Genomic DNA, 12,150 nt, shown 5'->3' on the forward strand with positions numbered 1-12,150 from the left:
GACACATAAACATAGTTCCACGCACTCATAACATTGATCATAACATATTCTAAATGTCCCAAAATAAGGAAACACTCTCCTCCATAGATGTACCTTATATTGTTGGGCTGCTCATCGACAATGACATCTCTATATTTCCTCTATACTCCATCTCTAACATATTATTCCATTTTCTGCAAGACACATCTATAATCACTAATATCTCCATATCCATACGACCACACGTTTTAAGCTTATTAAAACTGTGAAAAAAATCTAATAAGATCTAACATTACTATACTTCTCATAGACTGGTGAGATTTCAGGTTAAATTATCAGAGGATGACCTAAAAATTTGCAATGGCCCAATCTTTTGGGGAACAGGGGGGAGTACCCACATGTCAAGTGTCCTAATAAAGATGTGCGCGTAATATTGTGACATGAGGAAATCATAATTGTGAGGCAAAATGTTCAAGCATAGCTCTCAATAGAAAACTTGAAGTCTTGAAGTGAAGCACATTGAAAGTGAGAGACATCTCACGCTAGAAAAAGGCTCACAGGAATCTCATAAGGCTTAAAAAGATGCAGCACACACAATTATACAGAAAAATGCACATATTCCGGGCCACCCTTGAGAGAAGGGTTCCCTAAGTCTCTTCATATTGCATTCAAAAAATAAGAAATGAAGAAATGTTCAGAAATATATTAAGTAACTTCAAAGTAGCAAGGATAATCAGAGTTAAGAGAAACACGGAGAAGTAAATACTGAAGTATCCAAAAGAATAGCCAATACTTAAAAGATTTCGGGAATAAGCACATACAAAACCAAGCTAAGATTGAAAATGAGAGCCACAGTGCCTTACCTTGCCACTAACACACACAATATCACCTTCTCTATGCTTTTTCTTTAGGCACCAAAGAAAACCTTGACTAGTGAAACGAGGGCCACGAAAGAATTTCTTCAAATGCAAATATATGCTCTTCTTTCCTTCATTTTTTGTGTCACCTTGCTCAACTTCGTCATTCAACATATGATCAACCTCACCACGCACAATCACCTCCAAAAACGAAAGGGAGTAGCTGGCCTTCACAGCCCTACATCACAGAAACAATACTGATCCCATTAAAAAAAATTTCTACTGTACTTTCTATCAATTTCTCATTAACTCTTTGTAATTATGAAGTATAAGTCCATTATTTCTACTATCATTTCTATTATAATGGATGTTAAAATTGTTAGAGGATCAACTCAACCAAAAGCTTAAGTTGATGGTTCAAGAGCAAAAATATGTTTTATACTCTATCACGCCCCCTCACACGAGAGCCCGTTGGGCTTGAAGTGTGGATGCAGCATGGGCGCTCCTCATACCCTACGCTTAATATTCCACTTTGACAGAAGGGGTAGATAAGATTGAATCCGTGACTTTTGTGTCACGCTGGCTCTTGATACCATGTTAACAACCCATCTCGACCAAATGCTTAAGCTAATGAATGAGGCCTAGAAATATGTTTATATTCTATCAAAAATAACAATGAAGAACACATATATTTATCACTTATACATGTTGGCTATGTGCACCACGAGAGATTTTTATTGATCTCGAGGAAAACTAATTATAAAACTAGGCTAGGTTAAGAACTAGGGAATTTATACATCCAGGAGCGGATCTATGTAGGTGCATGGTGATTCACGTGACTCACCATTAAAAAAAAAAATGATTAAATATCAAAGAGATATTATAAATAGGCGGTCTCTTTGCTGCTATTGTTGCCGCCTACCTGAGTTAACACTTTTTCAAATTTTTTTAAATATCAAAGAGACCGGTTATCTAGATAACCGGTCTCTTTTCTGCTAACATTGAATTTGGCGCTGCTTTCTTTTTTCACTAAAGAGACCTGTTATATTTAATAACAGGTCTCTTAAGTTATCTCACTATTTTTTATTTTTTTTTGTGTACTCCGTATAATTTTTTAATAATTCTTGTTTCTATTGATACTATATTTGCGCAACTAATTTTAATATTTTCCCCAAAGCTTATAAATAGTACTATTGTAGTATGGATTTTTATGTCCTATTTTTGGATTGAAATCATTTCAGTGAAATATATATATATATATATATATATATTTGGATTGAAACAAGTGATCAATTATTGATGGTGACTCAACAGTTCGAAAATCCTGGATCCGCCACTGTATACATCACTCCCAAACTTAAATGAACTAGGTCTTTGTAATATAAGTAATTTTTCATTGAATAAAATTTTAGTATAGGAATTATTCCGTTATTCCGCAACCTAGAAGCAAATACTGAAGTCTGCCTTAAAACCAACCACAGCACCAATTATGACTAAATTGAGAAAAGTAAACACACCTGGAAGTTGTGATCCTCCCAACAAATATCAAGTACTGGCCATCTTCAATTCCCATGTGTGAGTTCTGAAGATCAGCATAGGTCCGAGGAAAGTGATGTAACAATTTGCGCAACTACATGGAAGAAAATGTGAATTATGAAGCGTGTTAAAAATGTGTATGATATGGTGAATAGCATATCATCCTAAACTAGCAGAACATATTATGTGAGAAACTAACAGAAAATATTTCCTGTTAAAAACCAATGAATGCCCACCGTATGAAAATCACATTCTTCTAGCTGACGTGAGTGCCTTTTGCTCAATCCTTTTATAGAGCTAATAGGTTTGTCAAGAATCGACCAAGCCAACTTGTCATTTTCAAGCACAGCAGGAGCTAAAGATTCTATAGGACTTGAGAAAGCTGGTTGCTGATCTTCCAAACCATCAGACTGAGATTGGAATGATGAAGACAAAGAAGTTTCTTCACTGGAGAAACTCTTATCTGGAAGCCTAGAATTTAAAGGTGGGCCCACTTCTGTAAGAGTTTCTGGAACCATCCACTTCCCATCTGTCAAGAGAGGTTGAAATTCTTCACAACTTAATACAGGAGAGTAAGTCTTCATTTGAGAATGCCAAGCTGAATCGTCATACAGTTCCACCCGGGGTAAACTTCCAATGCATATGGATGGAAACTTTTTGCATGTGAAGGAAACGTCAAAGGAATTTGTCTTGTCTTCAAGAACCAAACCTGATTCCTTGTGAGTTTTTTTATTTACTAAACCATCAAGGTTACTGTACCTCAGCATAACGGAAACCTGTAAAGGGCAAATGGAACAAAATAGATACCCATAAATAACATACACAACCAAAATTGTAGGAAACTATCTTTCAAAAAAAACAAAAAAAAAAAAAGTTCTGTAGGAAAGTAACATACAGTATTACATATAAGAAGCACAAGTTATGGCCAACAAGAACAATTATTCCTGAAAGCTCTACTAACCATTAAGTTGGTCTCCTAAGTACCATGATTCCAAATTCATGATACGAGAGGACAAATGTGGGCATCTACTTTGACCCAAGACTCCCTTCTCACTCCCCCGCCTCCCAATGCCAGTGACCAGACTGACCACTATCCCTAGCAGTTAAGCCAATTTTGGATTGTATAAAGGTCTTCTTATCCCCCAAAACTAAAGATATTATACAAAATAATAATAACAAAATCAAAGAGTCCCGTACAGTGTTTGACAAGTGCTCCCTCTGTTTCCACTCGAAACTAAACATTTGTGTTTTTACATCATCATCCAAGTGGAAGCCTATAGTATAAGGGCCAATATGAGTAATATGACCTTCCACGTAAAAACAACTCAGAATACCTCATAGAGTAGTGGCGGTAGCCATGAAGATAAATTGCTCATTCTACAAAACCTCGAAAATAGGAACCTTGTTTCTGAAAATTCTACCATTCTTCTCTAGCCACATAAATTAAGAATAGGCAGTCAAATTATCCTCAGAACGACATTCGACCCCTCATATGGTCATACTGCCCTAATCTAACATTGCTAGACATTTAATCATTTGTAAGCCTTGTTTATACATACATCCTTAACAAAATTATACAGCACTTGCAATATCTATTGCTTGAAACACAAAACCACTCAAGTAAATGGTAAACACGTGTAAGCCGAATCTAAACTATAATAACAATCTAAGTAAGAGAGGCCAAGGATGCTCACACATCAATTCTCCTCTATAGTTGACAAAAACTCGAGCTAATACGCTAAAGACGCAAACTCAAAAATTCGGCACACCAAACAGCCAACAAGCTCTTTAAAACTCTAATATCAAAAATCATTTTCAAAAACATATCAACACAAAGCGTTAAAGAACAAGCTATTCAACACAAACAATAATCCCTAAATTGTTCGATTATCAAATTAATAATAATAACAAAATGCAGGTAAATTATGTTGTATAAATTAGATATAAAAGAAACAATTAATCGAACAAATGCAAATAATAATTGAATTAACCTTATACTTAGGGCAATCTGGAATTCTTCCAACACCATAATTATTTACTTCCTCAAATAGCTTTCCCGCCACTTTATGCTTTGATCGATAGCAAAATTTCGATATCTTCGAAACCAAAACCTGATTATACCTGCATAATTTCAGCAATAAATTCAATTTCACAAATTCAAAACTTGAAAAAAAAAATTGAAAAATTAAAAAAATAAATTATAAGGAAAAAACCTCATTTTTCTTCGCAAAATAGTCCGATAACCACTTTCAGCTTCAGCAACAATTGCAGCTCTCAAACAATTTTCAGCGAAATTGAAAGTAGACATCATTTTGAAGGTTATTCAATTGAAAATTGACAAAATTTTGCAATGAAATGTGATGAAACAATAAGTTGATTGAAACAGCATTGGAAAAATTTGAATAAATAAGAGTATAAATTGAAGTATGAAAGAAGTTTCTGGTGCAAACTTCAGTTCAAGTGTAACTGATGTTCGTTAGATAAAAGGATTTTTTTTTGTGTGTGTGTGTTTTGAGCATGCGGGAGCGAAATATATATATATATATATATATATATATATATATATATATATATATATATAAATGGGATCATATGAGACCACATCCCTTATGTGAGGACAATATTATATGTGAGGACTCATTATAACCGTTGGATCAATTACATCCAACGGCCACAATTAATCCCAATCAAACATAATTTCAAAATCAATTTTTCAGCGTTTTCTCTCTCCTCCTTCATTCGATGCGCCATTTTCTCTCTCCTCCTTCAATTTCTCTACTCCCTTTCTTACTGGTATTTGCTTTAATTCTTCATCAATTCTTCTTCAAACTTCATTGATTCTTTGTCAAGGTGATTTTCGTTGATTTTAGTTTGATTACTTAAGGTTTTCGTCAATTGAAATCTTCATTATATTGATTAAGGTTTTCGTCAATTTTTTTGCCGATTTTCGGTTCAATTTCTGTTCGATTTTTTTCCTGGTGATTTCTATTCGATTTATATTTGAGTATTATTAGTTGCTTTTAGTTTTAATTTTGCTTCATTTGAATAATTATCTTACATTTTCTTTGTTTTTTTTTTGAAACCTAGAAGTAATTGCTATGGATTCTGCAAATGCAAATGTTCTTCAAAAAAATACAATGTATGTGTTTCTGCTCATTTTATTTTTATTTTTTCATTTTATATTTACTTGCTCATTTTCTGTTTGTTGCTTAGTAAAATACTTTGTGTTTAGCTTTATTTGAGTAATTTCACATACTTTTTGCTACTAGAAGTATGATATTCAGTTTTGTTGGCTGTGATAACTTGGCTAGACAGTAGGAATGAAATGAGTGTTTGGTTTTACTCACTGCTGTTATAAGGTTTGTATTTTTTAATATTCGGTTCCCATTAGTACATGATTCCGAGACCAAGCGATTAGATGAGGCTAATGAATTGCAGTTGATACTAATTAGATGAGGCTAAGATAATAAGCTAGAACCCGAGCATATCACTAAGTCTAGAGCAGGAGCAGTAATATGGATTCATGAGTAGCTTTGTGAGGGTAGGCAGTAAAAGAGTGTCTGCTAGCTTGTTACTGAAGCATGTTCTGTATCCCAAGATTTGAGCACCATGAGATGTTTTCATCCAATAAAGTTAAGTTTATTATCCACTTGGCTGTCAAAATTGATAAGAAAGCTTATTGGACCAATATAGCCCTTGTAACTGTTGTTATGCCCTTGGTAGTTTGTGCTTGGATATGAAGCTGTTTTGGTTGGAGTTGAAAAATGTTATGCGTAAGATTGTGAGGTCTAATGAACCACATTGAAAGTAAATTTGTACTCGTAACTTGTAGGGATGACATTGATGATAATAGAGAGAAATTGCTAGTCGATTGATAATCGATGAATATTTGTGATGTTTTATATAGGACTACAAACTTCGTCTTTATATATTGCTTTTCATTTTAGTATGGCAACTTATGTTCTTAATGAATCTAAAATCATCCACCAATGAATTGGATAGCTACTGCAAAATGTGGATGCTAAGGCCGTTTATAATTGATGATATTATACATCAAGCTTTAAGACAGGTTAGATGATTTTACTAGCTATGGATATTCTTTTTTTTCTTTTTTTTTTTTTTCTTTTTTTTTATTACCTATGATGTTTGCTGATCGAACACCTCATTAATTATATGTCATGCTTAAGAAAGCTTATTGGACCAATATAGCCCTTGTAATTGTTGTTATGCCCTTGTTCCGTTTTACTTCGTACATAATTAGAATATGGGTATAGAAGAGTGTATTGTTCATGTTCAGGTCATCTTCCATTTTAGGGTAGCTTGGAGTTGTTACAATGACTCTAGGAGGAATTGACAATCATCATTTTCTATCACCATTACTTAAGATTTGAAGTCATAGCCTTCTACGAGTTCTATCAATTTAATCGGATTAACGTTTTTGGATTTTTGTCTATGTCATCACTAACTTGTAACTCAGCTAAGCTTGGGCAAGATTGAATTGCACTTTGTGGCCAAACAGACTTATAGACAGCAAATGATTAAAGAATTACTTGATCATTTCATAAATGAACAAAGAAATGTTTGCTCATTTCACAAATGAGCAAGTAATTCTTTGCTCATTTAAGAAATGAGCAATTAACTTTTTGATTATTTGCTAAATGAGCAAGAAATTACTTGCTCATTTGATAAATGAGATAGAAATTACTTGCTATCATCATTTTCCAATCCCCAGCAATTACATACTACACCTTACCTACTATGCTTGCATGGTAATTGGTCAATTAGGACTAAATTTTGGGGATGCTTGCATATAGTGCTAACCTGTTCTCTAGCATGATTTGGTAATGCTGCTCTATGCATATTTGTGTTTCATTAGTGATAGAAGTGGCTGAAATCATAATTGATCTTTCATCTGTATGAGTGTTGCAGACACAGAACATGTAACATCTTCATAAATGAGTAAAGAAATATTTGCTCATTTATCAAGTGAGCAAATAATTGATTGCTCATTTCACATATGAGCAAAGAAATACTTGTTGATTTAATGAATGATTAAAGAAATGTTTGCTCATTTGACAAATGAGCAACTAACTATTTGCTCATTTCACAAATGAGCAACTAAGTTTTTGCTCATTTGTGAAATTAGCAACTAATTTGCTCATTTGACAAATGAGCAACTAATTATTTGCTCACTTGTTAAATGAGTAAAATATTGATTGCTCATTTCCCAAATGATCAAAAAATTGATTGCTCATTTCCCAAATGATCAAAGAAACGTTTGCTTATTTTACAAATGAGTAACTAATTATTTGCTTATTTGACAAATGAGCAAACTAATGGTTACTCATTTCACAAATGAGCAAAGAAATGCTTGTTGATTAAAGAAATGTTTGCTCATTTGACAAATGAGCAACTAATTATTTGCTCATTTTACAAATGAGCAACTAACTATTTGCTCATTTAACAAATGAGCAACTAAGTGCTTGCTCATTTGTTAAATTAGCAATTAAGTATTGGCTCATTTGACAAATGAGCAACTAACTATTTGCTCATTCTTATTTTAATTTGATGTGTTAATTTTCAGAAAAGCGCATTTTCATGTGTTTATGGTTGGTGAAGGAAGTATTCAAAGTGTCATTTTGTCGAAAGAGATAAAGTATATGGAGTATGTTGTGCTTAATATTCCCTGGAAGTCTTCAGAGTATGTTGTGCTTAATATTCCCTGGAAGTCTTCAGATGATGATCATTTGCATCGTGGAGTTGCAATGATGAGGCATGGGTTTGCAAAAGTGGGATTTAGGTTTGAAGAAAATATAATGTAAGTCTTTCACATTTCATTTTTAAATAATTTTTGTTGTTGTTGGTGTTTTGAATACATTAGCCTACTAGCTCAACGGGTAGAGCATTGTGTAAATGCACAAAAGATGTGGGTTCGAATCCCACGTAGGTTCATTTATTTAATGTACTGTTGAGACACAAGTTTGTATGAGAGTTTAGTTGTAACAAAGTTTATATGATTATAAATCATTTCAAACCAATTTTTTGCTCGTATAATTTAGTGCGAATTTGATTTTTTTTTTTTTTTTAATTAATTTTTTTTTATAGAGATAACCTATGTAGGAATTGAACCTACATCCCCTATGCATTTGCATAGTGCTCTACCAATTGAGCTAATAGGTTTTATCACATGTTTTAAATTATTTTTCTATGTTATAAATTTTTAACCATATGTTGATCATTTGATAAATGAACAAGAATTGTTTGCTCATTTGAAAAAATGAACAAAGAATTGTTGCTCATTTGATAAATGAGCAAAGATTTGTTTGCTCATCTCATAAATGAGCAAAGATTTGTTTGCTCATCTCATAAATGAGCAAAGAATTGTTTGCTCATTTGATAAATGAACAAGGAATTTTCGCTCATTTGACAAAATGAACAAAGAATTATTGCTCATTTGATAAATGAGCAAAGTATTTCCCGCTCTTCTAACATTAATGCAATCGAAAGAAATAAAAGCATTTGACATCCTTACAATATCATCAAACAGCAAAAAAATAGGAGCAGCACCAATGACCTTCTTCTTGACAGCACGCACTACATCAATAGCACCACATTCCAACACCACTCAATTGTAGCCCATCCGCACAGCCAACTCCACACCAAATCTAGCAGCAGCAGCTTCTGCCTGATTCGGCTGCCAGCAATTGGTGGTCTTCTTTATAGCAACAAGCAGTAAAGCCCCCTCTGCATACCTTATAACCACCCCCAAACTCACCCCTACACCACTCATCATATGAGCATCAACATTCACCTTGACTACATTACTAGGCGGAGGTACCCATCTAGCTGCTGACCGAACATCAAGCTGAGGTTTTGCTCCAGAAACTCTTGCATTGTAAATACCATATTCCTCACACAACTTGACAAAGCCTGAGGCAATCAACACACCATTCACATCACCATTGTGATCGCTGAATGTTCAAATTGCTCATTTTAATTATGTTTGCTCATTATTTTTTTTTCTATATTATAACACATATTTAGGTTTGCTCATTTTAAATTTATTTCCTCATTTTAAATGTGAGGCATAATTTTCTATCCCTAGTGGTGTTTTGCACTCAAGATATTTGTGCTTTGAATCATTATCATTCTGACCTTGAGTGTGTCTCTGGGCATCAATTGCAGCTTCATATCTCAAGTAAAACTCAACAAGTGACACATGAGGATTGATAAAGGAGCAGAAAAAGTTGTTTTCACTTTCGGATCTTGATGTTGTACGCATTATTCCTCCAAGGAACACATCTCTGAAATAGGCCGAAATCCACTTGTCTCTTATCTTGTACATATAACCTAACCACTCATGTTGTTCCAAGTGGTATTCAATTATCACCTTGAAGGATTGATAGGTTTGTGTAGGGAAGTAGAAGAAGGGAGTGTGGTTGGTGTGCAGGAAACAGACCAAGAAGAAGGGGGTGGAGCTTGTGCGTAGAAGCAAATAACTCAATGCTCATTTGTGAAATAAGCATGCAATTCTTTGCTCATTTGTCAAATGAGCAAATAATTCAATGCTCATTTGTCAAATGAACATGCAATTCAATGCCCACATACATAAACTCTTACACTCACTCACACTCATACTCACACTCACACACAAACACACTGTTACACTCACTCACACTCTCTCACACACACACACACACACACACACACACACACATACATACACAATAATTTTAGAATCTAAAATTAGAAGGGGGGATTGGTTTGTTCAAGGAAGTGGAGAAAATTGTAGTGTGCAGGGGGGATAGGTTTGTTCAGGGAAGTGGAAGAAGGGTGTGTAGTGTGCAGGAAACAGACCAAGAAGAAAGGGGTGGGGCTTGTACGCAGGCAAGTAGACCAAGGAACTCATAATATGTTTGCTCATTTTGATTATATTTGCTCATTTTAATTATTTTTGCTCCTATATTTGGAAAAGAAAAATGTATTGTTGTGCATATTCTGTATACAGAGTACTTATAGATCCTTGAATTACTTGTGAATGTCATTAATATTTGCTCATTTTAATTGTAGTTACCTCATTTTAAATGTTCTATTATACATATTTAGGTTTGCTCATTTTAATTTATTTGCTCATTTTAAATTTGATTGAAAATAAGAACATAATAACAGCATTCAATTGAAAATAAAAACCTACTAACAACATAATAAGAGCATTCAATTGGAAATTTCAGAACATTTTTTATCATAAGTTTAATCTGACATCATTACAATCACTAAAATCTCTATCAAATTAATCAAACCTAAATAATTCATTCAATTCAATCAAAGAATTGATGCAATTAAACATTCAATTCGATTAATGCAATTCGAAAATTAACATGTAATTCAATTCGAAAATTAACATGCAATTCCAAAATTTTCAGAGATGTAAAATCAAAATATTTTGAACATTCAGATTAACATGCAATTCAAAGTTAAAAGTACGAACAAACCTCAATTATTGATAATTTGATAATGAAAATCCTAAATTAAGAACTCTCAACTCAAAAAATCTAGCAATAATCATAATGTCAAACTCAAATAACCAAAATAAGAGCATTCAAATTCGAAATTTTCCAGAACACTAAAATTTGATAATTAGAACATCAAATTCGAAAATTTTGATGAAAATACTAAATTGAGATAATTCTATTCGAAAATTATAATGAAAAACCAGAACTAAGGGCAAGATATTCAAAAATTACTTACCAAAATTATGTATAAGTGAACAAGAGGAGAGAGAAAGTATTGATCCTTAAAGCTTCAAGCCATTGATGTTCCACCTTCAACTTAGGAGAGAGAGAAATAAGCTGGGTAATTTTTTCTGGAGAGAGAAAGAGGTTATGGTTGATGTTGGGTTTGGGTTTGGGTGGGTTATGTATTTTAATCTCAGCTGTTGAATTTCATATAATCTAATGGTTGGTATTGGTTCTCACATTGGTGGTGGTTCTCACATAAAGGGTGGTTCTCACCGGATCCCGACCCTATACATATATATATATATATATATATATATATATATATATATATATATATATATATATATATATATATATATATATATATATATATTTGGGTTTTTCTAAGCTATACCCCCCAAATTATTAAATTTTTAAGTTGTACTCATGCTTTGTCAAAGTTATAAGTTGCGCCCTCCACCTCACGATTTTTTATCAACAACTAGTTGTTGGCCCGGGCGTTCCCCGGGTCATTACATGTGTTGATGTAATAAAAAATGAGTTAAGCAAATTGTTATATTGTGGAGTTCTTCTACATGTATATGTAATACCCGTATTTTTTATGTATTTTTATAAAGTATTTAAGTATTAATAAAATGTATTGTTAAGGGCTCAAGTATTTTAATTAAATATTTTAAAGGGTTAAATATTTTAAATATAAGGTTTCATAAAAGTAAATTATATTTTGGGTCAAACGTTTATTAATTATTGGGCAATGTAAATTTTTCCTACACACTCTTATTGGAATAACCCATTCCAAAACCCATAACTTAAGCCCACATTTTTATAAGCCCGAATTTAACCTTACACTCTACTCTATAAAAATCCCCAAAATTTCCCACACAAAAAGGTTATTCTTATTTTCTTTCTCCTTTATTTAATTAATTCGTGTAATTATAATTATTGATTAATGGGTTTTGGTGTTATTGTTTGAAATTAATTTAATTAGTATCTAATTGTATTTTTGATGATTAAACTTTATAATATTCAGATTTTGTAAA

At 32.9% G+C, this 12,150-nt stretch overlaps 1 protein-coding gene across 1 annotated transcript in view; it reads right to left on the reverse strand.

Annotated features, from left to right (window-relative positions):
• The window catches only part of LOC145601433 (ATP-dependent DNA helicase homolog RECG1, chloroplastic/mitochondrial-like), a 32,952-nt gene extending 28,088 nt beyond the window's left edge, over window positions 1-4,864 (reverse strand). Inside the window, exons 1-5 of the mRNA XM_081657452.1 lie at window positions 4,586-4,864; window positions 4,364-4,493; window positions 2,609-3,148; window positions 2,354-2,466; window positions 843-1,074 (exon numbers count right to left, since the gene is read on the reverse strand). Coding sequence (XP_081513578.1) covers window positions 843-1,074; window positions 2,354-2,466; window positions 2,609-3,148; window positions 4,364-4,493; window positions 4,586-4,683 — 1,113 coding nt within the window. The 5' untranslated portion in view covers window positions 4,684-4,864. The remainder of the gene's footprint in view (window positions 1-842; window positions 1,075-2,353; window positions 2,467-2,608; window positions 3,149-4,363; window positions 4,494-4,585) is intronic.
• Between the last annotated feature and the right edge of the window lie 7,286 nt (window positions 4,865-12,150).

This window comes from Chenopodium album, chromosome 21 (assembly GCF_948465745.1).
Source record: "Chenopodium album chromosome 21, dcCheAlbu1.1, whole genome shotgun sequence".
Taxonomy (NCBI): domain Eukaryota; kingdom Viridiplantae; phylum Streptophyta; class Magnoliopsida; order Caryophyllales; family Amaranthaceae; genus Chenopodium; species Chenopodium album.